The sequence below is a fragment of the Eupeodes corollae genome, chromosome 3 (assembly GCF_945859685.1).
Source record: "Eupeodes corollae chromosome 3, idEupCoro1.1, whole genome shotgun sequence".
Lineage (NCBI taxonomy): Eukaryota > Metazoa > Arthropoda > Insecta > Diptera > Syrphidae > Eupeodes > Eupeodes corollae.
The window spans coordinates 19,183,404-19,210,737 of NC_079149.1; the positions used below are offsets into that span (position 1 = coordinate 19,183,404).

Genomic DNA, 27,334 nt, shown 5'->3' on the forward strand with positions numbered 1-27,334 from the left:
GTTCGGGCCGTTCTAGAAGCATCAGTCTTGGCTTTGAGGTGTTTGTCCATATTCAAATTAAACGTGAGAGTCATTCCAAGATATACATAATCCTTGACTACTTCCAATACTTCTCCATCATATCTCCAGTTTTCTCCTCTTGCGGTCCGACCTGCGCCATATTGGAATACCATTATCTTAGATTTTGCAGAATTTACTTCCAGACCCCATTTTTTCATAAGCTGCAGTGAAGCTGGAGACTCTGCCAAAATGACAACGTCATCAGCATACGTAATTACTCTAATTTTTAAGCTTTCCAACTCCACTTATATAATGATCATAGAACAATTATGAAATCATCATCTATAAGACACTCATCACCTTTTTTCTTATTTCTGGTGCCGAGGGCTGAACCCTGTCAAAGAAAGATGAAAGCATTTTAGGATGCTTCGAGCCCGGAAGGTCTTCGAATCCAGTCATGAGGGACATCACAGTAGAGGAAGACAGTGACAAAGGTGGCGCAAGGAGGTGGGAGAGGACCTCATCCAACTTGTCTTGTGAAACTTGAGACAGCCATCTACAGACCAAACTGGCTAAGGTCGCATATTGGTGAAGGGCCAGGTCCATCCCGGATTGAAGCGTCACCTTAAGTAAGTAGGTTTTCTAATAACTTGTAATACGAATATATGCTGATCTATTAAAAGTCGCTCAACAAATTTTCTTTTGAAAAAAAGTTTAATTGCACGATTATTTTTTGGTAAAAATACATTTTTGTGAAATTAATTTTAATGATGGAAATTTATTTTCTCGAACAGAAGATTCTACTTTGAAATAAATCTTTCCATTTATATAATCTTACACTAAAGACAAATTTCTGTCGGAAAATAGTTCTGGTGGAATTTATTTTAGAATGTTATGCGAGAAACAGATAAAACAGCAACGTCCATTGCCTTAGACCAAGTGTATATTAATCATTCAGCACAAATTCGAATTTCAACCACAATGATGACAACAGCACCATCAGACCTATGTCCTAATTTTCCTGCTGCTGTTACTGTGTTTACTGCTTTTTTCCTACAATATCAGGGGTACCATACTTGACACTACAAACTGTTGATTATAAATTGAAGGTGCTATTTGAATATGTTTTATAAATATTAAGTTTCTAAAGCACTGTTAGCTGTTGATGGTGCTATTGCTGTTTTAATCTACTTCTCGCTTTACAAAAATGCTCCAGAGAGGACATTACCACTAATTGAATTTAAAGTCCCGCAATGATTTGCAAGACTTATTCTTCGTTTGATTTCGGCGCTGGTGCTATTGTCTGAATTTATATTTTATATATAGCGATGCCTAGGTAGTCAAAGATCTAACCACCTCAAAGTTATAGCTGTCCAAGACGTCGTCGTTCAATGTCTTTTTTGATGACAGCATATACTTGGTCCTGACCTCATTGACCATTAAACCCATCTTCTCCACTTGCGTCACAATGCTCAAAAACGCTCTACTCACATCACGCTCTGATCTTCCAATCGGCGTTTTTGAATAATTGGATGAACCTTTGGAAGACCACCAGTTTCGACAGTTAAAATTTGCACGATGTTGAAGAAGTCGCAAGTTCGCAAGTGCATAGCCTTGTTTAAAACGTTTTTTGATCACATGCATCGGTGAGATCTTTTCAGACCTTGAAAAAGCAGCGTGTATTCTCCATTGTCATTCTGCACAAAGGGATAAATTTGACAGTTGTGCTCTGTATAGCTCTCCCCTATGGATATATATGGTGGGTATCGATTTGAAGTTCCTGAGTTTCTTCCAAGACCTGCCGTAATGCCAATATTTGGTCAATGATGGACTTTCCTGGTCTGAAGCCACAATTATAAGTAGCTGTATATGTTGAAAAACGGCTCTAGACGTTCACATATCAGAAAGGACTTTATATGCAATTCAGAGGGTCTCCTTTCTTGAATAATAGGCAAACTATGCTGAGATTGAACTCATTTGCATGCTTACTTCCCACAACATTTTGCAGTTAAGTTGGCGTATCCTCCCTATCAAGTCATCGCCTGCTGCTTTGAATAATTCGCCAGCGATATCGCCAGCTGCAGTAATATCTTCCTTGGCATAAACAGACTTCTCTTGATACTTCAAGACCTCATTTAATGTTTGAACATCTCCCTTAGAATTTCATGATCTCCTTTGGAATTACAAGCCCACCCTTATTTTTTCCACTCCTCTATTGGAATTTCAGGACATCCCTTGAAATTTCAAGACCTCTAGTAACAAAATGTATTCAATAATTCTGGCTTCCTTAGGCTTAAGGAAAAGAATTTTCGAAGAATTACTTTTTTTTCTGATTGTGAATGGTCCCAAGACTTTAAAAGTGCCCGGCGGTGAACCCTGACAAATGGAACCATTATCGCAAAATTGCTGCACAGTCCGCATTTTGAAATAAATCGTTCGGTTAAAAACATATTTTAATTTGCTTGAAATTTCTGCTTTTAAGATCAACATTTTTGTTCATTTACCTGAAAAACAAGTTTTAACTTTTTTTAAAAGTGCTATTACAACTTGAGCCTCACTAAATATTTTACTGAATACGTTCATTACGCATTCAGTAGAAAAAATTGAAAATTTGAGGAGCACTGTTGCAAAAACACCGCTCCTGTCAAATTTTGTGCAGAAGTAGAAGAAGAAGAAGAAAGCTTGCTTGATTTTAATGCCCCCGAAAAAAGTACACATTTTTATTCAAACAAAAAATTTCAACTTGCAAAAGGAATGTTTAATTTTAGTTTAAATAATAAATAAATTATTTTAAAATCATGTCTGATAAGGTAACTGTAGTTTTAAAAGAAAAAACAATCGATTCTCAAAGTCAAAGCTCTCCCAAACACGAGGAATCAAAGGCAGACAGTGATGACAAAAAAGACTTAACAACAGACACCAATTGTGGTGTCTCAACCAGCAGCGATACGGCGGAGGCATCCTCTGGCTCTCTGGTGCAAGATAAACAAAACATCAAAGAGGCAACCAGAGCTGCGGATTCCATAGATGATGAATTAGCATTGCAATCAGAATTGAGTAATGAAGAAACATTCAAAGATGCAATTGACAGTGAGGCGGTAACCAAAAGTGATGGTGGCGTTAAATCAAGCAAATCCGAAACACTATTCTCGGACATAGAGAGTTCAGATGATAGCATTGGCTATGATGAACCAAAGAAGATTAAAGAAGCAGCGATTGTAGAAGCAGAAAAGACACCAAGCAGGCCTGAAAGCCCAAAAATAGAAAATGTGTTGGAAGAGAAAAAAGTTATTGAGTCTGAATTTGATCCTGTGGAATCTGATGAAGAATTTTTTGAAGATGCATTGCCAGGAAAACCAGATACATTTTCTCAAGACACTATATCAAAAGAAAACGCAGAAGAAGAAAAATTACGGTCTCCATTGGATGATGATGATAAAGTTAAGCCCAAAGAATTGAACTTAGATCCAGAAGAGCCCGAGACGGATGAACCACTGTGTTCTATTGAATCCAACCTGGAACAAATTGGTAGTCCCGAATTCAACCTGGAACAAATTGATAGTCCCCCAGAAGATGAGGACTTAGTACTAGAAAGTTCAGTTGATCCTGAAGATCAAATTGAAGACAGAAAAGAAATCGCAACTAGTGATGACTTAGCTAAAGATAATTGTACACAAGACGATGGAAATGATTCTTTGATGGAGGAGACTGTGGGTGTGTGTTCTCCAATCAGTGAAATTGATACATTCAAAACGGATACGAAGAGTGCAAAACTAGAAGAAGAAGAAGACTTAACATGCCAAAAATTAGAAGAAGATCTGAAAACGGGTAAGAATGTTTAATTTCTTTTGTAAAAAGATTTCAAAAAAGATGTGGATGCTGCAAAATTCACTAAATTCTAGAGATGTGTGAAAAACGAGTCGATCAATAAAAAAAAACGTTTTATTTTGGAACTCATACATCAAGGCCTTCATTCACATAATGAAGAAAGGTTTCTCTTCAAATCCACTCACTCTCTGTTTTTATAAACACCCAGTCATGCAAGTCTTATTCTAGACTGATTTTTGGCCGTTTGGCGATCTTTTTTTAGCCAACAAAATTATAGAAGTGCTCTTCCCTCTTTTTATTGCTATGCAGTATATACATGGATTGAGTTGATATGTTTTCTGATAGATTAGTTAACCAGGGCCGGCATCAGTATACAGATTTTCACTAAGGCATAACAATAGTGAAAGTCTGCTATTGAAAAGTTCAAATTGGATTCTAGATAGAACATATGTATATTATAGGTAATTGTCCGAATTTGTCTTTCTAGTTTTTGTACAATAAAATGTTGTGTGAATTCAGTGTGGATTTTAGCAATATTCGTGGTTTAAGAAAGAACTGCTATGTCTATACTGCATCAAACAGGCCAGCTGTTTTGGAATTGAGTGAAACTCAAATAGGTGAAGATTCTGATCATTCGGAATTTAATCAAAATGGGTATAACTTAGTGCCATTATTTTTTCCTCATCATGGATTAAATAAATGAATTGGGTGGCGCAACTGTCCGTTTGAGAACTAGGGTCTAGTGACTGGCAACTCTCACCCATTCCCGTGTGCGAGTACTGTTGTCAGTAATGGAAGGGACCTACAGTTTTAATCCGAATCCGAACGGCAAATTAAAAAAAAAAAACACTTCATGACAAGAATTACTTTTGGAGAATTTTTCAATTCTTCGCAAGAGGCAGTACCCGAGAAAAAACTTTAGATGGCACAGGCAGGGATCGAACCCAAGACATCTCGCATGACAGTCAATCGCACTTTTTTTTTCAAATTCATTTTTATTTATTCAATCTTAAACCTTTCTTAAAGCTAGACAAAAATTCATAAAACTAGCCTAATTATCCATAACTTACAACTAACTTAATGGTCCCATACGGACACTCTAAGCTAAACTATAACACTAATTACTAATGCCTTTCGGCCTTAAGATCTATTTTACTTCAATATAAATTTTATTGAATATAAGAATGAAACAACAACAACTTGTGTGTGCTACCACCAAGTTCATAGGCTGGAGTTATAGCTATTTCACGGGGGCCAACCCGATCATCAGACTCCTTTAGTGGTGCTTAATCGCTTTTTGTTCAATTTAATTTTTGAAGAACTTTTGCCCGAGCTGGGCTTGAACAAGCGATCTAGCGTGTGAGGAGCTAGTGCACTACGCACTACGCCACCGCACCCACATGAAAGTTGTAAGCCAATTACAGGTTTTTTCGTTCTATCGTACTATACTGAACCGATTAGCATTTTTCTAAGCACACACAAGTAATTGTTGTTGTTTTATTCAGTTTCTTTCTATTATCTCCTCTCTTTTTCATAAGCCAACGATTGTGTGTGCTTAGAAAAATGCTAATCGGTTCAGTATAGTACGATAGAACGAAAAAACCTGTAATTGGCTTACAACTTTCATGTGGGTGCGGTGGCGTAGTGCGTAGTGCACTAGCTCCTCACACGCTAGATCGCTTGTTCAAGCCCAGCTCGGGCAAAAGTTCTTCAAAAATTAAATTGAACAAAAAGCGATTAAGCACCACTAAAGGAGTCTGATGATCGGGTTGGCCCCCGTGAAATAGCTATAACTCCAGCCTATGAACTTGGTGGTAGCACACACAAGTTGTTGTTGTTTCATTCTTATATTCAATAATTATAAATTCGGCAAGCAGCTGCCTTAAACTGTGAGTATAAAATTTCATACAAAAACCTCCTTTAAATTTTATTTGTTTTGTTTTTATTAGAAAATTTTGAAAAAACTAATATCAATAACCTTTTTTTATTTATTTTTACTTACAAACTACTTAAAATAAGGTCCTTAAATAAAACTTAAAAACTAACTTAAACTACCTATTCTACCTATAAACTACTTAAAACTAGAACAACCACAGCAGCAAATCTAACTATCTAACATTTTTGTTTTTCATATTTCGTTGTCTTTTTTTTTTTTTTTTTTTTTGTATTTTTATTTATTTTTTTTTTTAATGTTTTTTTAATTTTTTTTTTTAATTTCTTGTTTTTTGCTTTTTTTTTTATTTTTTTTTTTTTCGTGCCACCATGCCTATTCTACTTAAAACTAAACCCTAAAACTATAAAACAGGTATGTAAGCCGGCCAAGGCTTAAAGCCCCATCCCGACTACCCAATATCAAGTGCCGATTGAAGCCACCAAAACTGGTTCTCCTGCTTCACCCTATCAGTTCGGTCCCGTTCGGACACAGCCCTACTGAACCGAAGGAGCTCTGCTCCGCCTTGTGCCATGACGTCCCGATTGTACAGGAGTCGCCTATCCACGGTTCTTCGTCTGACGTGGTAGATTAACGGAACTGCCAATCTATCCTGTATCAGACCGCATCTATCTAAAAAGAGGAATGCCTCTGGGGGAATGAAGCCGCTCAAGCGTGCACTCTCAAAATACTCGTCTTTCGGATAGAACGCCCCGAAAATTAAATTGTTGGTCGAAGACATAGCTCTTGCAATGTGACCTCGAACGAGTTTTATCACGAAATTGTCAATTCTGTTGATTCGAGCCCCGTTGTATAGGATCTCGTTTGAATAGTAATGCACATAAGAAGATTCGGCTGTTCGATATAAGCCGGTACAGCGTCGTAAACACTGCCGCTCGAACACCCGAAACCTTTCCATCTGGGAAGGGGCAACGTTGAACCACACAGGACAACCATAAACGATCATTGGCCGTATGAGGGCCATGTAGCAAATTACCTTCACTCTGGGGTCAAGCCGACTGCTAAAAAACAGCCGTTTCGTCAGAGCGAAGGCTCCTCTGGCCCTGGTCAGAGCAGCATTTATATGTCTGTCGAAATATAAATATTGATCTAACCAGATACCGAGGTACTTCACTACACTTTTGCTCGCTAATGGCTGCCCGTGAAGATCAACGATGCCCATCTTGCGCCAATTCTTGCACGTATCCCTCGTGGCCCTAGCCAACGGAGTTCGGAACAGAATTGTCTCTGACTTCTGGACATTTATTTTCAGTTTCCAGTCGTCGCAATATCGCTGAATCTTGTCGAAATCACGCTGCAAGAGAATTCTAATAACCTCAACCTTTCGGGCCGTTCTGTACGCAATTAGATCGTCGGCGTACGCAATTGCCTTTGTAAGACTACCTATCAGATCGCTGGTGTAAATGCTGAAGAGAATCGGCGAATTCACCGCTCCCTGTTAAAGACCATTTTTAATTGAGAATGTTGTGGTAGAAGTTACATTGCCACTTTTGACAACAAACTTTCTACCGTTAAGCATATCATAAAGTATATACAACAATGGCTTGCTTATGCCAAGCCTGCTCAGTTTTAGGTAAAGGCCCTCTAACCATACGGTGTCAAAGGCCTTTTCCAAATCAACCAGAACAGCACCTGTGCATTGTTGTTTTGATTTATTCCATTGGATATCAGAAACGAGTTTAGACGCAGCATGAATTGTGTCAGGACCCGCCTTGAACCCGAACTGTTTATCCGGAATTATTTTGTTGTCCGCAGCCCCTTAGTCAGAGCCCTATTAATGATCTTTTCGAAAACTTTGCTGATGATCGGAAGAAGACTTATCGACCGTAGATTTGACGGGTTGGAGTTGTCCTTTCCCTTTTTCGGGAGAGGATGAACCACAGCGGTCTTCCAATGCACTGGATAATATGCATTATTCAGTGCATTGTTGAAGAGTGTGGTGTAAATGTCAATTGCTTCCGTCGGTAAATGTCTTAGCACAACGTTGGATATACCATCGATACCTGCTGACTTTTTGTTTTTTATTGAGTTGAAGATGAGCTGAAGCTCAACCTTCGTCACTAACGAGGGACTTGGTCCCGTTTGCTCGGCGATTATGGCATTTGCCAAGGAATCGTCATTGAACCGCATGAAACCGCGGTTCTCAGATCGCCAATGTGTGATATCATTACGGAGGTAAAAGTGATTAAGTAGGGCTCTGTTTTCCAGGTCGTGGTTGGGGCGAATGCTTACATTCACCTTGTACACTTGCTGGAAGGCAGCTCCCACCGCCTCCACTTTTTCCTTCGGATCTTCAATTATATGAAAGTCATCGTCAAAGATGGCTTCTTCTGGATCTATTTGAGCTGTCCTGAGTACGTCTCTGTTCTCTTCGGTTCTTTGGAGTTTAAGACACGGAAGGTCATTGTCGTTTTTTTTCCTGAATATCTTATTGATTTTGGGGAACATACCAGGGTCACTCGAATTAACTGACCGGATCTTGCGGTCCCAGTACTTGTTAATTGATAGCCTGTAGTTCTCCTTAATCAACAGATTGACATTTTTTATTGACGACTTCAGTGTCCTAACCTCCAAGTCGCGTGGGTCTGTAAGTCGTCTGTGCAAGTTTTTGAGTCTTGTCAGTAAGCCACTTTTGTTCCTACGTAGTGCGTCAATTGTCGCGTTTCTGTAAGCGTCCATTTGGTCCCGTTCTTTGTACTTTGGGATTGTCCGTTCCATCGTTCGTTTTATTGTTTCGTCCATCTGTTGTAAGTGTTGGTCAATTTCTGTATTTGTCAGGTTTCTGTTGTTTGGTGGGGCTATGTCACTCGAACGAAGTTCTCTCGCTAGGGCATTGGTGAAACGAGGCCACCGCATCTTACTGTAATTGTAAGAATGCGTTGGAACGTATTCCTCCAACTCCACGCGTTCGTTCGGAATCTGCATTACAGCAGCCAGTCCGCAGTGATCACTGTCGTACTCGACTGTCTGTAAGCAGTTTCGCGGGTGATTACCCACTTTGTCTGTAACTGTCAGTCTGGTGTCGTACAGCAAAAGGTCCAGAAAGGAGTCGCTTCTTGGATACGATGGCCTTTCAGTAGCCAGCAGGTCGACGCCATACTCAACGCTGTAAAGATTCATCAAATTAAAAAGATGATTACCTCTGGGATTACTATGTTGATTTCCCCAATCTTCATGTTTTGCGTTCAAATCACCGGCCAAGATGAAATAGTTTTCTTCCAAGCTCAGTTTAAGTTCCCTAAAAACAATCTCGAGTTCTGATGCAAAGTAAGTGACCTGCGGAGCCCGAGCCGCATAAGCCGCAATCATATACATCCGCTTCCCTTGAGAGAGAGAGATGCATACAACGCAAACTTCTAGCGTCTTGAGCTTTCGCAATTCATTGTTGTATATGACTTTATAATTAATGCCTTTTCGTATAAAGAGAGCGACACCGCCCCCTTGAGTGGAGTCGGGCCGGTCTCTTCTTACGATATTGTAATTTTTATGAGTCAATTTGTGTTTGTGGTTTAGCTTAGTTTCGCTATAAACACATCGGGACTGTAGTCTGTCAACAATTGGAACATATTGGCTCTTCGTTCAATCCTAATCAGTGAATTTACATTCACAGCTAGGACTTTAAGGCGCGTCTCCGCCAGCGCGCCCATTATGATCTAAATTGCGCCAGGCCAGGCAGCAAAGAGTAGAGATGATCTACCCTTTTGCCTTGCTCCTTTATCTGACTTTGCAGTCCTGTTAGTTGACCTTGAAAGTCAATCGCACTAACCATCATGCCACGGGTACTACTCATTGTGCTCTAACACAAACTTTAACTTCATGTAACTTTAACTTCTTCAAAATTCACGGTAAATAAGCACATCATCAACGCATGTTTTTTGTATCGAAGTCCAAATCTGGACAGAAATTCAACTTTTAACGAATTTGATGCTCTGTCTGACTCCATTCAAAGAATTGTTGCCCATTATCCTCACACTGAAATCGACATTGCGGGCGATTCCAATGAACACAATTCTTCTTGGCTTCGTTATTATGGCCAGTCAACACCGGAAGGAAGGTATGTTGAGAACTTTGCTGAGTTAAATCAATTTACTCAGCTTGTCGATGAGCCAACTCGGATCCCTGACGTTGCAGGTCAATCCGCCAACACACTAGACTTGTTTCTTACCTCTGACCCTAATAAATACACATGAAGTGTATTACCGCCCCTAGGCACATCAGAGCATTGTTTCGTATCTGCAAAATTCTCGTGTCAAAAAAACCAGTTAAAGAAAAAACTCCTATGAGAACCGTTTGGCAATATGAGAAAGCCCACTGGGACGGTCTTAATGAGTTCTTCAGGAACTTTAACTGGTCACTATGCTTCCTCGATAGTGACGTGGATTCCAGCGCAGATATGGTAACAAATTTAATTCTTTGTGGAATGAGAAATTTTATCCCGAATAGGGTGAAATCTATCAAACCCAAAGAGAACTCATGGTTTGATTCGAGCTGTAAAGAGGTTATTAGGTTCAGAGATGTAAGTTTCCGTGGTAATAAAGCCAACCCTATTGCGGAAATCCGGAAAAAGTTCAAACAAGCTATAAAGACAATGGTCATATTCAACGAACCAAATTTTTGCCAATTTGCTTGCAGCACAGTTTGCTGTTAATTCGACGCTACCGGATAGTGTCATGAGTCCTCTTGTTCTTGAGAGCGTAAATGATTCTATGGGACGAATCTTCTTTCGCACTCGTGCCGTCGAAGGAGTACTGAAAGACCTTGACATACACAAATCCGCTGGCCCGGATGGTATTCCCCCTATTGTTCTGAAGAGGTGTTCTTCAACGCTGGCAAAACCAATGCGTAAGCTTTTCCATCTGTCCTATTCTACAGGTCTCTTCCCGAGTGGATGGAAAACTGCATTTGTCCAGCCCGTCCCTAAAAAAGGCGAATCCTCCTCTCCCTCAAACTATCGTCCAATTGCACTTACGTCCCTTCTTTCTAAGGTCATGGAAACGCTGATTAATTTCCAGCTTAAGAAATATCTTGAAGAACGGAAGCTTCTTAATGACCGACAGTATGGCTTTCGTAGCAATAGGTCCACTGGTGATCTCATGGTTCATCTCAACGAACAGTGGTACAAATCTTTACATCGTTTTGGAGAAAGTAACATTATTGCACTTGATTTTTCAAAGGCATTTGATAGGGTTTCGCATCAAGCTCTCTTATCGAAAATGCGTGCTTTTGGTATTGTTGAATCTCTTGTTCGTTGGATTAGAAATTACCTTTTTAACCGTTCAATACAAGTTGTATTGGATGGTTTCAAGTCTGAAATTGATAAAATAAATGCTGCTGTCCCCCAGGGCTCCGTTTTATCTCCGACTCTCTTTATTATATTCATAAACGATCTTTTGTCTGTCACTTCTAATTCATTAAACTGTTTCGCCGACGACAGTACCCTCAGCTTCTCATTCACAGCCTTGTCCTTCGGGTGTGGAAATTCAACGGCATCGTATGATAAGCTCATTAAATTCTGATCTTGACAGCATTATCCACACACACCCCGGATGCCACTATCTATGAGTAGCGCTTACATCCAGGAAACTAATCAACTGTCATCAATCGGTATGTGTATTACAGATCACCGTTTATGGAATGATCACATATTTGATATTGCCAAAAATGCTGCCAGGTTCTTAGGATTTCTCCGACCGTGCAGGAAATTTGTCACCCCTTCTGATCTTGCTGTAATTTACAAAGCCTTCATCTGTCAAAAGCTTGAATGTAATCTGCAGGTGCCCCTAAAAGAAGTTTAAATCTCTTAGATAGAATTCAAAAAAGGTCTTTAAAATGGTAGGCGACAGAACTATAATCGAAACATTGACATCGCTAAAACACCACCGCAATGTTTCATGCCTTTCGTTGTTTTATCGATATTTTTACAAACAATGTTCTGTCGAATTTGCCAGTTGCATTCTACCTCTTAAACGATTCAGCCATAATACTCACACTTCCAGGAATGCTCATCAGTTTACCCTTGAGCTTAATTTCGGGCGTACTGTATAGAGATTCTTCTTAGATTCTTTCTTAAATCGCAGATCGAGAATGTGGAATGCTTTAGCCAACTCTGTTCCCTACCATTTTGATGTTCAGAACTTTAAGACCAATGTGCACCGGTATCTTCTTTTAAATCCTTCAATATTTTCCTAATGCTCGCACTGTGTTTAAATATAAACATATAAAGGGTACTAATAACCCCTTTAGTTCCTGTAAATTATAAACAAAAAAAAGCCTAATCTTTGATTCCATCCTGGGCATTCTCCGCTTTTGTCTGGATAAACCGAGGTACCTACCTTAGTGGAAACACCTGCTCCCCTTCTCGTTTGCAACCACAACTACATTTTTCCGTTAGCGTTGGAACCTTATCTCCATTGGAAGTAATAGGCATCCGATGTTTACCGCGGTGAGATGAGAGTAGAATTTGGTAAAGACGGATGAGAAAAAAACCTGTGCACGCTTGAGTTCCCTTGGGTGCACATGTCTACTTGTCATTTCTCTAGGAAAGAGGTGAAACTGCAAAGTTCCCCAAGTTGCTTCAAATTGTTTGTTTTTGTTGAAGTATTGTTACTAATTTTTCTTATTTTATTTTCCGTCTATCAAGTTGAAATTGAGTCTTCCGAAAGTTCAAACAAAGTTCAAGTAGTATCACTTGAAATTACCCCTCCGGAGACCTCAACATCAATTGCCGAAAATAAACCAACGGAAGTAATAGAATCTGAGATTGAAATTCCAAACGAAGAATTTGGGACATCTGAGATTCAAGAAGTCCAGAAGTTGGAAAATGATTCAACACCAGGTGAAAAAATGGAAACTGATTTGGAAATCACAAAGGACGATAGTGATGAGAAAATGGAAGAAAATTTGTCAATTTTTAAAGCTGACGACACACTTGCTTCCGAACTTGAAGAACCCCAGGATCAAAAAGAAGAAGAATCTATGCAGGTTGATGAAACAATTTTAGAAATAAGTGGATGTCCAGTGATGGAAACTAATGAAGACGTTGAAATGGTAGAAGAACTTGATAGTCAACTGACGGAAAAAGATGAATCTAAAAAACTTGCAACTGATGAAGAGAACATTGCGGAAACTGACGAACGATTGAAGGAAGAACCAGTTGAGGATTCGACGGAATCGTCTAAAATTGTTGAAAAATTGGATGATCCGACAGAAGCTACAAGTGAAGATTTGATAGAAACTGAAAAAGAATTCAAGTGTCAATCGATTGTAATTCAAGAAACCAAATCAATCGACAGACTTGAAACTTCTCCAAAAGCATCTGTCGATGACGAGATTCAAGAAACTGCTGAAAATAAAGATGAAATAGAAGACAAGATAGATGATACATTAGAATTTCAGGAAGAAGGTCAAGGGGAACATGAAACAACACCTGAAAAAAGTCTGGAAGATGAAAAGAAAGACGATACAGAAACAAGGAAAGAAGGTGCTACTTCACCACTTGAAACAACTGAAAAATCAAATGAACTAATCGAAGAACCTAATGAACCTTCTGAGAAAGTTATTGAAATATCAAAGAAACAAAGAGAATCTCAGGAGGAACCAATTGATGAAACAAAAGAACAAAATGTTGAAACAGAAGAAAAAATACGTGAAACAGTGGCTGAGAAAAGTGACGTCCATGGAGAAGAATTAAATACAAAAATTGAAGATGTGGTTAAGTCTTCAGAAGCAAAAGAAGAGAAAGTTGAAAAATCAACAGAATCTAAAATTAAACCAACTGAAAAAGAAATAACTCAAAAAGAAACTAACGTGCCACCAACTCAATTAGAAGCTGTTAAAGAAAAAGACTCAAATGAAAAGGTGGATTCCTCAAAAGAATCCCAAGACATAGAAGAGTCTAAAGAGTCTGAAGAAGTAGAACCTATTAAAACATCAGAAGCTCCGGAAACACCTGAAGTTGCAGCCAAAGTTGTTGTCAAAGAAGTTGTTGTCCTAGAAATTGGAACATCAATTGAAATCATGAAACCTAAAGAAGCGATTGATTCAGGAGCAAGTCAAAATGTAGAAAAGTCAACAGTAGCAAAAGCAGTCCCTGAAATAATTGAAATTGATGATGATGATGACATCGAAGAGACTAAAAAGGCTGAAGATAACTCAAAAACCATTCAAAAGGAATCACCATCAATAAATGAAAAAGCAACAAAAGAATCAGAAGATAAGAAAACTGATGAAGTGTCGATCGAGGAGCCACCTCTAACTCCAATGGAAATAAACCAAGACATTCCAACAGAACAACCAGTCCATAAAATTGTGGTAGAAGACCAAAGTTCCAAAACAAACCAAGGATCTGGTGATGATGCAACAATGAAGGATGTTCTCGATGATGAAGATGAACCCCTGTTAATGATCGATACATCCCACAAAGAAGACAACGACACGGAGAGTAATGTGGACAATGAAACGGCCACATCAGCCCCAAGTACCGACTCGAGTAGTGATGGTTCGTTGGAGGTGTTCTATGATAAGGAATGCGTTAACTATGAATGCAAACGGGCGACGAAGAACTTCTATCGAGCCACAGTCTTTTCGTTGAATTATTTTAAGGTGTCAAAGAAGCGCACAAAGACACAATTCGTGTGTGAGGACTGTTATGAGAGGTCCTTGAGTTCGTATGAGGTGAGTTTAAGTCAAGATTTGAATGAGTTGTTTGAGAATTCTGTGTGTTTTTTGTTTTTCTTTTAAAAAAGGAACTATGTTCAACGCTCAAGATGAAACAACCTCTTTTGCATGGAACCACATTTAAGTGTCAAGAGTTTGTGGAAATCATCGACAGCAGCGACGAGGAGGAGAGTGATTCAGCTACAGACAAGGTTAAAGGTAAGTTCTGTTTAAAAACAATCACAACCGATCACGGTCTTATGATAACTTCTGCTTTAGTTTCAGATGAAAATACTCTACCCAAGGACAGCATTGAGATGCTTGAGGCCGAACTTGAAGGAGCCATTCGCAAAGTTATGCATAATGTTGACATTCAAAAGCAACTCTCATGGACAAAGCAAATTCTGCAACAGCGTCTGACGAATCTTCAAGAGGATTCGGACTTTGTAACCGAACAATTACGTTCGCTTCAGAGAAAAGCCGACCAAATGCATAATTCACTTTATCAGTGTCCAAAAATAAAACTTCGACAGCTGACGCCGTTAGATTTGAACAGTGGTCGAATGTATAATCCAGAATCGGATAATTCAGGAAGTGTAAGTATAACAAACCAAACTCATAAAAATGTAAACATTTTATACAAAATTTGTGTTTTTAGCAAATTCCTCTGCCAGGAGATATTATTCGGAATCCCATTTGTGTGAATGAGTCATATTATGCTGTTAAGACGAAAGCCATTGCTAGTTGGGTTCCATGTAAAGTTATCGAGGAGGTTGAGGGCTATCCTGCTGGCTATAATCATTCGAAGACTTATAAAATCAAGTTTACCAAACTTGCTAAGTATCCAATGTTTAAGACGGTCTATGCTAAACATATGGCATATTTTGATCCTCCAAATGTTAGGCTTCCCATTGGTAAGGATACCTGTTCTCTTTAAAAGTCAAAACCAAAGATTATAAAAGTAATTATTTTTTAAGGATCCCGTGTAATTGCCTATTTTGATGCAACATCCCTATCACGAGGCAAGGAGAAAATGCTCATTCCAAGTGCATTCTATCCCGGAATCATTGCAGAACCACTTAAACAAAGCAATAAATATAGGTAAGTACTTAATGTGGCTCGAAAATAAACCAATTTTTAATCTTTGATGATTGCTTTTTTGTCGATAGATATTTGGTTTTCTACGATGATGGTTACTTCCAATATGTAAGTCACAAAGACGTTCGTTTGGTTTGTCAAGCTTCGGAGAATGTCTGGGAAGATGTACATCATCAATCGCGTGAATTTATTCATAACTATCTCACTCAATATGCCGTCAATAGACCAATGGTGCAGACTCAGAAGGGCCAAAGTATGTTGGTCGATTATAATGGCAAATGGATTTATGCTCGAGTCATTGATGTCGATTGTAGTTTGGTGCAAATGTTGTTCGAAGGACAAAGTCGATCGGAATGGATATATCGTGGGTCGACACGTCTCGGTCCGGTTTATAAGGAGTCAAATAATTTATCACAGAAAAATACACTCAATGCTACAAGAAGGGTAAGTTGTTTATATGATTTGTATTCAATATTTCTCGAACATTTAAATGGCTTTTACTTCGGTTAAAAGATTAAACGAGCTGCCATTAAGTTTATCTCATAAAAGTCGTTCTTGGTACTTAGTTTGTAAGCTTAAGTCATTCTACTTAAATGAAGGGAAGTTTTTTTTATTTTTGTTGAGCGTGTTTTCTGAACTTGAGAATCGTAAATAATAACACAAGACACAAATGAAGATTTTATTATTCTAATCTGGTAAGTAATTTAATGGCATTCTCTTTTGTTCCATATTCGAAATGTTTGCTTATCGACGAAACCATTTTACCAGAAATGAACTTTAACATTAAAATTAAAATGATTTGTAAAATTAAAATGAAAGGAAAAGAAACAGCTTGGGGGAGAATAACATCGAATTTCAATTCCCATTTGGATTCAGCTAGCTACAGGACCGTTGAAGCACTAAAAAAATGTTACCAAGGATATAAAAACTAAATTAGAAGGTGGCCGATGATGATGTTAGATGGAATTCTAATATATTTCCTATATGTACAGCTTTGCAATTCCTGTGGCAACTCTTGAAACTAGTTTTAAAATAGTTAATACATGCATTCCTCCATAACAAGAAATACTGAAAAGATGATTGCCTATAGCAAAGAATCGTAGAGCTACCAATAGCTGGTTTATGGCAATTGAATTATTTCTAGAAGCCGAAAAGTTTTGTTCAACGATTTGTTATAAAAGTCGTGTATCAAACCTGTTATAAGGCCGTTCTAATACATGGATAGTCATCTTTTTAGTCATAAGCCCAATTCGTCAAAACTCATATTGTAAACCTAACGGGGGACACCAACTTCAATCAATTCAAGAACCTTCACATCATCTTCCAGCAAATCGGCCAATTCAAAATTAATTTTTATTATTTTATTTTAGTTTGAACAAAGAACTAGTTTTTTTCGCACAACAATTTACTAAAATGTCATCACACAACATAATCTCCCAATTGAAACTTAAGGTGTTATGCCCTACTATTTCTTCCCAATAAAATAAGTTCCACTTAGGCTCATTTATGTCAAACTTTGGGTTCTGTGCAAACCATTAAGCAGAACTTATTAACTTATGTGGAACTTAAATAGTTATGAGTCGCATAAGCAAACGGGCCTCAGAGATTTATTCTTTAGCCGTACTACGCGAATGTGGAATGTTTTAACTCAATGCTGGGGTAAAAGTGTTTTTTTTTATGGAAGTTTTTTTTTAGGTCCCTTCTATTCCTGACAACAGTACTCGCACACATTAATGGTTGCGAGTTGTAAGTCACTAGGCCCTGGTTCACAACGGACTGTTGCGCCACCCAATTTATTTATTTTAAGTTTGTAAAGAGAAATAATTTTTGCAAGTAAATTTCAACAGATTTTAAGCAATTTCAAAATTTTACTAGACAGAAACGTCAACTGTGAAAAGATGGACAACATTATAAAAAAATTAATAATATGTTGTACCACCACGGTTAACTATGACCTCGTACAGCCTGTTGGGTAAAGAATCATATAATTTCTTTATATAGTCCAGAGAAATAGTCTGCCAGGCACTTTTTATTTCTTTAATGAGTTCCGCTTCAGTTGGATATTGCCTTCCAGACTCGTAAACCTTGCGTGCTAGCCACCCTAAAACATTTTGCATTACGTTAAGGTCGGGCAAGTATGGCGGCCATATCAGAAAGGGTACTTTTTGGAGCTCAATCCAATACTTTACGACCTTAGAGGTGTGGATAGGGGCGTTATCGTGTTGGAACTTCCATTTTAAGGGCCTTAAAATATCCTTGATTCTAGGGAACGCCGTTCTTAGTACACCATTGTAAGCTGTGGCATTCATACGACGAGTAAGGAATTGTAATTCAATGGTGCCATAGTACGTTATAGCTCCCCATACCATGACACCACCAGCACAGCTGTGCAGTCGATCTAACCATCGGGACCCTCAAAATTAATTTTTTTTTCTCGTCTGAAAAGACGACAAGCTTCCACTCCTTCGTCCAGGACATATGCGCTCTGCAGAAATCGAGGCGTTGCGTCTTTCGAAGTTGGTTAAGTGGTGGTTTTTTTGTATTTTAAGACGCTTTAAATGTTCAGCATTGGAAATAACTCTTTGCACAGTCCGCACACATGCTTTTACACCGGTTTTTTCTCTAATCTTGGCTGCAGAGTCGTGTGAATCCGATGCGTGCTTCAAAATAATTTGCTTGTCAGCTGCTGTAATGACAGAAGATGGCCGGCCCTTCATATTTTTCCATAGCTATGCTCATTTCTTAAGAATGAGGAAATAACTTTGCGGCTGCGGTTATTTTTTTGGAAATTTGATGGATTGATTGACCACACTCACTATAAGCCTTTACTTTGTCCCTTTCGGCTTCATTTAACTGTTTTGCTTTCCCCATTTTTACTAAATTTAATTGAAATTTATTCAAAATAAACTAATAATAACTTAAAAAAGAAAAACACGACTACTTACATGCAAAAACTTTTAGAAAAGCGTAGAGGTGCTAATCGACTGTCGCACAAAAAATACATTAATTTTTGTCACATTTGACGGAATAAAGCAAAGCAAAATAACGGTTCATTTGCAGAACTCAAGTTTTTTTTACAGATAGAGTAAAAAAAGGAGAATGAAAAAAAAAAGATTGAGCATTATACATATTAACCGTTCCGAGTTACCTCCATTTACACTGAAAGATTAGAGGAGGCGCGTTGTCGGGCATTTTTAATAAAAATAGCAGTGCAGGCCAAAGTACTGGATCTATAACGTAAGAAGTAAGAAAAACTGTCATAAGTTATATGAAAGTATATAAATAATGTTAGCTTACAATTAGTACTTTCTTGCATAACCCTTGTTTTTTAAGACTGCTTGGCATCTACATGGCATCGAATCCACTAAAACCTGACACATCTCGACTGGTATTGCGTTCCACTAATCATGCACTGCTTACCACAGTTCTTTCGAATTGTTGGGTTTTGCTTTATGAACTGCGTTCTTAACATCCTCCCACAAAGTTTCGATGGGGTTAAGGTCGGGGGATTGAGCCGCACACTCGATAACGGATAGGTTCTTTTGCGCAAACCATGATTTTGCCTTTTTTGACACATGCTTTGGGTCATTGTATTGTTGGTATACCCAAACCATCGGAATTTAATCTTCAGTACAGGGTAACATAACCTCCTCGAGAATTTTCACATACTCGGTTGCATCCATTATACCCCCTGTTTATTGTTTAGGCATGTCTGCACGGCTCAAGTTCTCACATTCGAATAATACTTATAGTACAGAATATTGAATACAGGATTACTTACAGCTCGTCATATCGCACCACTTCCAGTCATCAATGGCGATTGTTGTTGTACTTGTTGGTACTGCTGCAGGTGGCCAATTGCAGTACCGTTTACGACGCGACGTCACTATGAAAAGGGGTGTGGCCTGCGCACTTGTATGTTGATGGTCTGATTTCGATTTTATCGTCAACGTTGTCGATGATGAGGATGCGCATCGTTAATGTGGTTGTTGTTGCGCTCAGCTCATACCCAACAATCTGGCCGAAGAATAATTTCTTGTCGGCGCCCTTTGCTCTGCACATATGGTTGATGTGCAATATAATTTTCACTTTTATGGCTGAAACACAAACACGCTTTAGCTTTGGCTTCGCCTGACGTTTACGAGTTCAGCCATAGGAATTCAATGCATGCCATCACAATGAAGCTTCGACCTCACGTTTCGTTTGACACTCGTAAGGAAAAAAACGTTATGTAACGTAATGTGACTCCAAACGGAAGCTCTAGTTCAATTATTTGAACATTTGCTTTGTCTGACAGCTCATTCGCTGTAAAAAATGTCAACAAACAAAATATTTACTCTTTGGAGGGATGAAATAATAGAAATGTCATTCAAAGCAACCTCGAAGCTGGCCTAACGTAACGCAGACGAAGCCGAAGCTGAAGCGTGTATGTGTTTCAGCCATTACCCTGGTTACAAGACGAGATCGAGGAATCGAATCGAATCGAATTGAGATTTCGATCCAGGTATATGGTGGCACTGAATCGAGGAATCGAATTCAAATAGAATCGAAATGACATTTCGGTTTTATTTGTGTGCGTACTGCTACTTTTAAATAAACTTACAAATTTAGAACAATGATCTAAACACAAAGACGAGCGCCAAATTAAATTCAGCTTAGAACCAAAAATACTCCATTTAAAGGGAGTCTTTTTGCTTAGAACAAACAAGAGAGAAAAAAATTATCGCACGCACACAAGCAAAACCTCACACACCAATAACTCGATTCCCCAAATCAGGTTTACAAACAAATTTTCGATTCGATTCATCTTTTTCAGTGGGATTGGATCGACTAATCCTATTTCGATCCGTTCTATGTCTGTACGGCGCTAAATCCTGATTCAATTCTTCTTGTAAACGCGGTATTTGTGATGATGTTATTGGGTGTCCTGTTAGATGTTAGGATGGATCATGTGTTTGTCGCTCGATGACAATAGATTTACTCAGCTGTGAATCTCTAACACCCCCGATAAGATAAATAGGCCCGACCCCGTAATATAAAAAGCAAGCTGATATCATAATTTTTCCTCCACCATGCTTAACTGTTTCTATAGTGCATCATTTGCTGCATTTTGGGGTCTTTTCTAATATTCTCGACGACCTTTGGACCCAAAAAGGACGATTTTGCTTTCATCGCTCCATAGAACATTCGTCCATTTCTCTTTTGCCCAATGCCTATGCGCTTTGGCAAACTCCATTCGATTCTAGAAGACGTCTTCGTATTGTTCCAGCGCCAACAGACAGTCTTAGACCATTTCTTATTTCCCTAGAGCTTATGGAAGTTTTCTGTTTTGCTAACTGCATCATTTTTCTGTCAGTTCTTTCAGTAGTCATCCTTTTTGGGACTCGCGTTTCCGGTTTGTTTTGCCAATTTAAGGCGTTACTGACCATTTTTGCTGAGCAGCCTAGGATGTCTTGAATATTTTGGTAGGTTTTTCCCTCCAAACTCAGTTTTCTGATAAGTTTTCGAATTTCTTCGGTGCAGTGTTTTCACCGTCCCATTTTTTATTTTTGAGCTAATATTTATTAGTTTTTTTGTATCCTATTATTTTAAAAATACTTAAAAATTTAAATAGAAAAATGTTTATTTACCGAAAAATAAAATAAATGAATTTTTTACTCTTTTTAATTATAAAATCAAAGGCACTGCTATTTTTATAAACACTATATTCAGAGACTTTGAAATAATGTATGTTCACAGGGAAATCTTGTTTTTTTTTTTGTAAGAATTTCCGTTATTTAAATAATTGACAATCTAATAAAGTGTGACCAGCACTGCTATTTTTATGAGCACTACTATAAGTATTTTGTTAAATGACCCATTTTTGTAAAAGTTTAACCGTAAAACCGTTATGTGAAAAAAGAATATCAAAATATCTTTCAATAAAGGACAAGATTTTGCATAGCATATGTCGTCTAAAGAGAATGTTATAAATGTTGCCTTTTTTCATTTACCTGACCCTGGACATTCACAAAAAAGTGAAAGGTATCCTCTTCACACTCTTTACATATACTGATGATTCCCAGTCACTGACATATCGAGCCCTTCCCGCCATTTTATCGTAAGCGACATTTTCAATAAAAAAGAAAACTTAATTATTAAAATTTGCTAGTAACACATAGAACCTTGGAGGCTATTGCTATTTCTTAACTTAAGGATAATTACTAATTTTCAATACTGACTATGGGTACAAGTTGTTTCAAGAACCAGCAGTAAGCTTTTGATTTGTCGTTTACGATAAAATTAATTTTGGCGCTTACAATAAATTTGCGGGAAGGCTCGATATGATCACTAACATAAAGAAGCACGAGACTTTCTACAAAAACTTTCCGTTCCGCGCGCTTTTTATAACAACTAAACTTTTGCGAAAACTCAATTCACACACTTTTTTGATTGATGCAAAACAAAGTTTCGAATGAAAACTTAATAAAAAATCAAAAACAATAAATAACCGGGGACTAAACGGTAAAATATTTATTGCTTATACTTTAAGCAACAACAATAAAAATAACAAATCACGAGAATATAAAATTGTAGGTATGCCCAAAATATATTAGAGGTGAATTTTTAAATTTGAAAATATCCCAGGCTCACTCTGCTTACTATAAAACGTACATAAAAATGAAATAAGTTTACCCCTGTGGCCCTGTCTCCATAATTATTATTATTTTGTTTGCTTTACGATTCCGCTCCCTTCCCCTTAAAAACCTTCGAGATATGTTTTCATCCGAACTTATTCGATTGGGAGAAGCCATCTATGTTTTTTGTTTATGAAACTTTTTTGTTTTTGAATTTTAACATGTGGAGTGGATGGCAGTGGCAGCAATGAACGGGCTAGGCTAACATTAGGAGGGTTTGAATACTATAACAACAACTTGAATGCGCTTTTTAGTATTTGTTTGTAAATTGTCTAGGCTGCGTGCGCGCTTTTGTATTTTGTGAACTCTTGTTACTCCAAAAGTATTTAATTAGTGGTCTTAGGTCTTAATGATTTTGGAGTATTTTGTTTTTCGATTTTATTACATTTTCTGATGGGTTTTATTGTCAGATTGAAAACCGCCAAAGGAGGCCATTTTGTTCAATTAGGAGCACAGTAGATGACTTTCAGATTACGATTTTTTAAATATTCGGTTTAATACATGAGTGTAAGTTAATTCTAGTTTATTTATTTTTAATTAACCAAATTACCTAACCAAACTTGTTCATTGGCTTTGAAGGTGACTTAAACAATTTTCAATCACGCTCCCGCTAAAAAATTAGAGATATTTAAGGGAACCAGTAAAAGAAAGAAAGAAACCAAAAACCATCATCTCAAAAATGGTATGGGAATGCATCGCTACCTATACTAAAAGCGGAACAAGGTGAAAATGTGAATAAAAATAAGATCAAATTGGACAAGGAGACCAACAGATCAAAACATTAAAATTTTACTCCCCAGACATAGGTACATTATGTAAGACCGGCTTTGTTACTACTTGAGGATTAAGAATATAAATAATTTGTACAGGATTACTCTAAATAAATGGTCAGTGCATGTTGAATAGACACCTAAGCATCCTTGTATTGGGCTTACTTACTTCCTTTTGTCCAATGCATTGCACTAACGTCTTCGTATTATAGATTCTATATTCTATTCCTTCTTTGAAGGGCCTCATTTGAAATACGGTTTGGCCAGAAAATCCTTAGGATGTTACGAGGACAGCTATTTACCAAGGTTTGCAGCTTTCTTGTTATGGCTGAAGTAACCTTCCAAATGCTGCAACCATAAAGAAGCAAAGATTCGACATTTGTGCGAAACAGTCGTAGCTTTTTTCTTAAGCTGATTGTTTTTTTTTTTTTGTACAACAAACTTTTGAAACATATGTCAACCATATTTTTAATTGTGGAATTTTATGAAAGTGTCAAGTTCTGGTTTTTCTCAACCTATATGTTTTGAGTACGAGAAGATTTACTTACTTAAGGTGGCAATACAGTCTGATGTGAACTAGGGCCCTTACTTACTTAAGGTTGCGCTACAGTCCTGTGTGAATTAGGGCCTCACCCAACAATTTTCTCCATTTAGCTCGGCCCCTAGCTAGATGTCTCCAGTTTCGCGCTCCAAGTTGGTCACTTTACACTTGTGCGCGCCACCTTATTCGCGGTCTTCCTCTACTGCGCTGTCCTGTGGGTGTGGAGACGAAGGCCTAAGTATTGGTTTATATGCGCTCTACGTGACCCAGCCATCTTAATCGTTGAAATTTTACCCTTCTGGCTAAGTCCACGTCGCTGTACAGCCCGTACAGTTCGTCATTCCATCTTCTCCCCACTCCCCTTCGATGCATACGGGACCGTAAATCACACGAAGAACTTTTCTCTTGAACCGACCCAAGGTGCTTTCATCCGCTTTTGTCATAGTCCATGCTTTTGCACCGTATAGGAGGACGGGAATGATAAGGGTCTTATATAGCGACACTTTGGTCTTTCGAGAGAGGATTTTACCACTCAATTGCTTTCTTAGTCCAAAGAAACAGCGGTTAGCAAGATTAATTCTTCGTTTGATTTCAGCGGTGGTGTTTATTCTGCGTTTACAGCGGTAGACGAAGTTCTTGACTACCTCAAAATTACGTCTGTCGATAGTGACGTTTTGACCAAGACGTCGGTGTTGTAGTTCCTATTTTGACGACAGGATGTCCTTTTTTTGCCCGCATTAACCGTTAAACCCATTTTTGCCACCTCTGCCTCAATACTCACAAAAGCTCCATTGACATGACACTGAGTTCTTCCGATTATGTCAATATCATCATATGCTAGTAATTGGACAGACTTTTGAAAGATAGCGCCTCTAGTGTTGACATGTGAGCTCTGCACTATTCTTTCAAGTACGATGTTAAGAAAATCGCATGACAGCGCATAACCTTCTCTAAAACCTTTTTTTTTGACATCGAACCGTTCTGTTAAGTTCTTTCCAACCTTTATGGAGCAGCGTGAATTCTCCATGGTCCTCCTGCACAATCGAACTAGGGCCTCAACCAACAAAAATCTCCATCTAGCTCGGTCCTAGCTGTGCACTTAAAGTTGGGTGAGGTCACTGTCCTTTGGGAGTAAACTAGAAGACTTTGTGCCGAAGCGTTGGTTTTCATGTGCTCTATGTAACCCAGTAATCTCAGGCGTTTATAGTATGTAACGTCGTTTCATCCTCTCCTCCTCTGGCAGATTATGCATAAGGGCCCGTAAAATTGTCCGTATGCCAGAATCGGGATGATAAGGGTCTTTATAGCGACACTTTGGTTGTTTGAGAATTACATTTTTAGTAAATGTACTGCCATTCATTTGTGACTCTGGTTCTAACAAGTAGAAAAATTGTCCTCGTTTTATTCCAAAATATCATTTTCTAATCTTTATCGTTTTCTTCCTGTGAATTACTCATGTGTCCGATTGTCTAAGATTCAAAATTGAATAAGACGGGTGCCAAACAGAAATCGAAAGCATTGTTATAGGTCTCACATCATTTATAAAAATTATATTTATATTTTTAGCGCACAGAACCTTTCATACGATACATCAACGGAGACGATTCTTCAACATCACAACAAGTCCAAGAAGCTGAACAGCCTCCGGCCAAAGCCGGAAGCAGTGAAATTCGTTCGGTTGCCAAGAAGAGCGTTAGTCGAGTTGATAACTCTAACAATAATAATTCCACATCCAGTTCTGCTGCACAACCAGTGCCAACAGTTCGTCATTTAAATAATTCCACAATCTTTGTCGATGATGATAATAAACCTAAAGGAAAGGTAAACAGTTGAAATTCCAGTTCTTTCATATCTTAAGCCTTGAATTAAATACATTGTATCTTTTTCTTTTAGGTGGTTTACTATACTGCAAGAAAGAATCTACCCCCACGAAATTACGTTCCTCACATTTGCAATCCATCGTGTCCGTTCAATATTACACATAATCTATCGTTCTACAGTCCACTGGCTAAACCATTGCTATCCGGTTGGGAGCGTCAGGTGTTTAGACAGAAATCAAAGAAATTTATAATATATCGAGGACCGTGTGGCAAACGAATGCGTAATATTGAGGAATTGCATAGATACTTGCGAGTTACTGACAATGAATTGAATGTCGATAATTTTGATTTCAGTCCAGATACAAATTGTTTGGCAGAATATGTTCTTGAGAAATGTCTCGTTAATAAGAAAGTAAGAGGCTCTCGGTCCCTTAAATCCCCTCTCCTTCTCATGTCATTTGTTTTTTTCTGTCTAGGATATATCGTGTGGAAAGGAAAAAATGCCGATTCCATGCGTGAACTATTACGACGAAACAATGCCACCAGCTTGTGAATATTCTGCTGAGCGAATACCCACTGAAGGTGTTCCATTAAATTTGGATGAAGAGTTCTTATGTGGATGCGACTGCACAGATGATTGTTCCGTAAGTTTTACTTGTTTACTTAAAAACTGTGCAAATCACTTTGAAAACGCTTTGTTTCCAACAAAAGGATAAAACAAAATGTGCCTGTTGGCAATTGACCTACGCTGGAGCGAAGTACGGAATGCCTACAGTGCCCATAGACATGGTTGGCTATCAATACAAACGATTGTACGAGCATGTACCTACAGGAATTTACGAGTGTAATTCAAGGTCTGATTCCTTATTCCTCTTTTATATTTGTATTTTGTATTAATCTAAACTCTTTTTCAAGATGCAAATGCAAAGCAAATTGTGTGAATCGTGTCGTCCAGCAGCCTCTTCAATCGAAATTACAAGTCTTCAAGACATCAAATCGTGGTTGGGGTCTGCGGTGCATAAACGACGTACCTCGTGGTTCATTTATCTGTGTCTATGCTGGTCAAATGCTTACAGAACAGGTTGCCAACGAGGGTGGTCTAGATGCTGGAGATGAGTACTTTGCTGAGTTGGATTATATTGAAGTGGCTGAGCAAATTAAGGAGGGTTATGAATCTGATGTTCAGGAACCTGAAGAAGATGAGGTTTTTCTCTTTGCTTATTTTTCTCATGTAAACCTTGTGACTTACTCTTACCAATTTTAGGATCTTTATAATCCTGAAAGAGATGACGACGATATTGATTTCCGAGCACCTGGCGAAGCGTTCAAAGACAGAGAATTCAATACTCGTTTAAGGACACGTAGAGGAAATAAGAACAGCACAGATGGGGAATTCGATTCTCAAGAGAGACAGGTTATAAGTTTCGAGCCCAACAAGAATATGGACACATCAACTGAACCCAATGAGAAGCCGTAAGTTATTTCGTTGAATCATCATCAAACACAGGAAACTCATTGCTTTATTTTAATCTTTTCAGAACAATACGAAAATTGTTTGGAAAAGATGAAAGTTGTTATGTCATGGATGCTAAGGTCAGAGGCAATCTAGGAAGATATTTCAATGTAAGGCGAATTTGTTAGGTTTTAAGAATTATGAGTTGTGAATAATTTTCTTTTTTTTTAGCATTCCTGCTCGCCGAATTTATTTGTGCAAAATGTTTTCGTTGATACTCATGACTTAAGATTCCCTTGGGTCGCGTTCTTTGCTTCGACTCATATTAGAGCTGGCACAGAGTTAACATGGAATTATAACTATGAAGTTGGTGTAGTACCAGGAAAAGTATTATATTGTCAATGTGGAGCGCCCAATTGTCGACAGCGATTACTTTAAGATGAGTGTGTGTTTTTTTGTAATGTAAAACGATTTTTTTTAAATAGAACTAAGGGTCGAATATAAAGTATTTTAGATTGTCCATATAAACACAGGATTTGTT

At 38.1% G+C, this 27,334-nt stretch overlaps 1 protein-coding gene across 1 annotated transcript; it reads left to right on the plus strand.

The window, feature by feature from the left end:
* Window positions 1–2,679: 2,679 nt before the first annotated feature.
* On the plus strand, window positions 2,680–27,328 carry LOC129949527 (histone-lysine N-methyltransferase eggless). The gene is made up of 15 exons (XM_056061046.1): window positions 2,680–3,828; window positions 12,420–14,452; window positions 14,524–14,653; window positions 14,714–15,030; window positions 15,093–15,348; window positions 15,412–15,535; window positions 15,604–15,976; window positions 25,087–25,341; window positions 25,414–25,752; window positions 25,817–25,984; window positions 26,052–26,194; window positions 26,256–26,544; window positions 26,605–26,813; window positions 26,879–26,963; window positions 27,025–27,328. Exons 1-15 carry the CDS (start codon window positions 2,799–2,801, stop codon window positions 27,229–27,231), a joined length of 5,958 nt encoding a protein of 1,985 aa, XP_055917021.1. The 5' UTR covers window positions 2,680–2,798; the 3' UTR covers window positions 27,232–27,328.
* Window positions 27,329–27,334: the final 6 nt, after the last annotated feature.

Excerpts from the sequence above, each read along its gene's own strand:
- LOC129949527 (XM_056061046.1), top strand. The coding sequence starts at position 2,799 with ATGTCTGATAAGGTAACTGTAGTTTTAAAAGAAAAAACAATCGATTCT. Across the intron at positions 26,545-26,604 it reads AGGAACCTGAAGAAGATGAG|GATCTTTATAATCCTGAAAG; the intron begins GTTTTTCTCTTT and ends TACCAATTTTAG. Across the intron at positions 26,964-27,024 it reads ATCTAGGAAGATATTTCAAT|CATTCCTGCTCGCCGAATTT; the intron begins GTAAGGCGAATT and ends CTTTTTTTTTAG.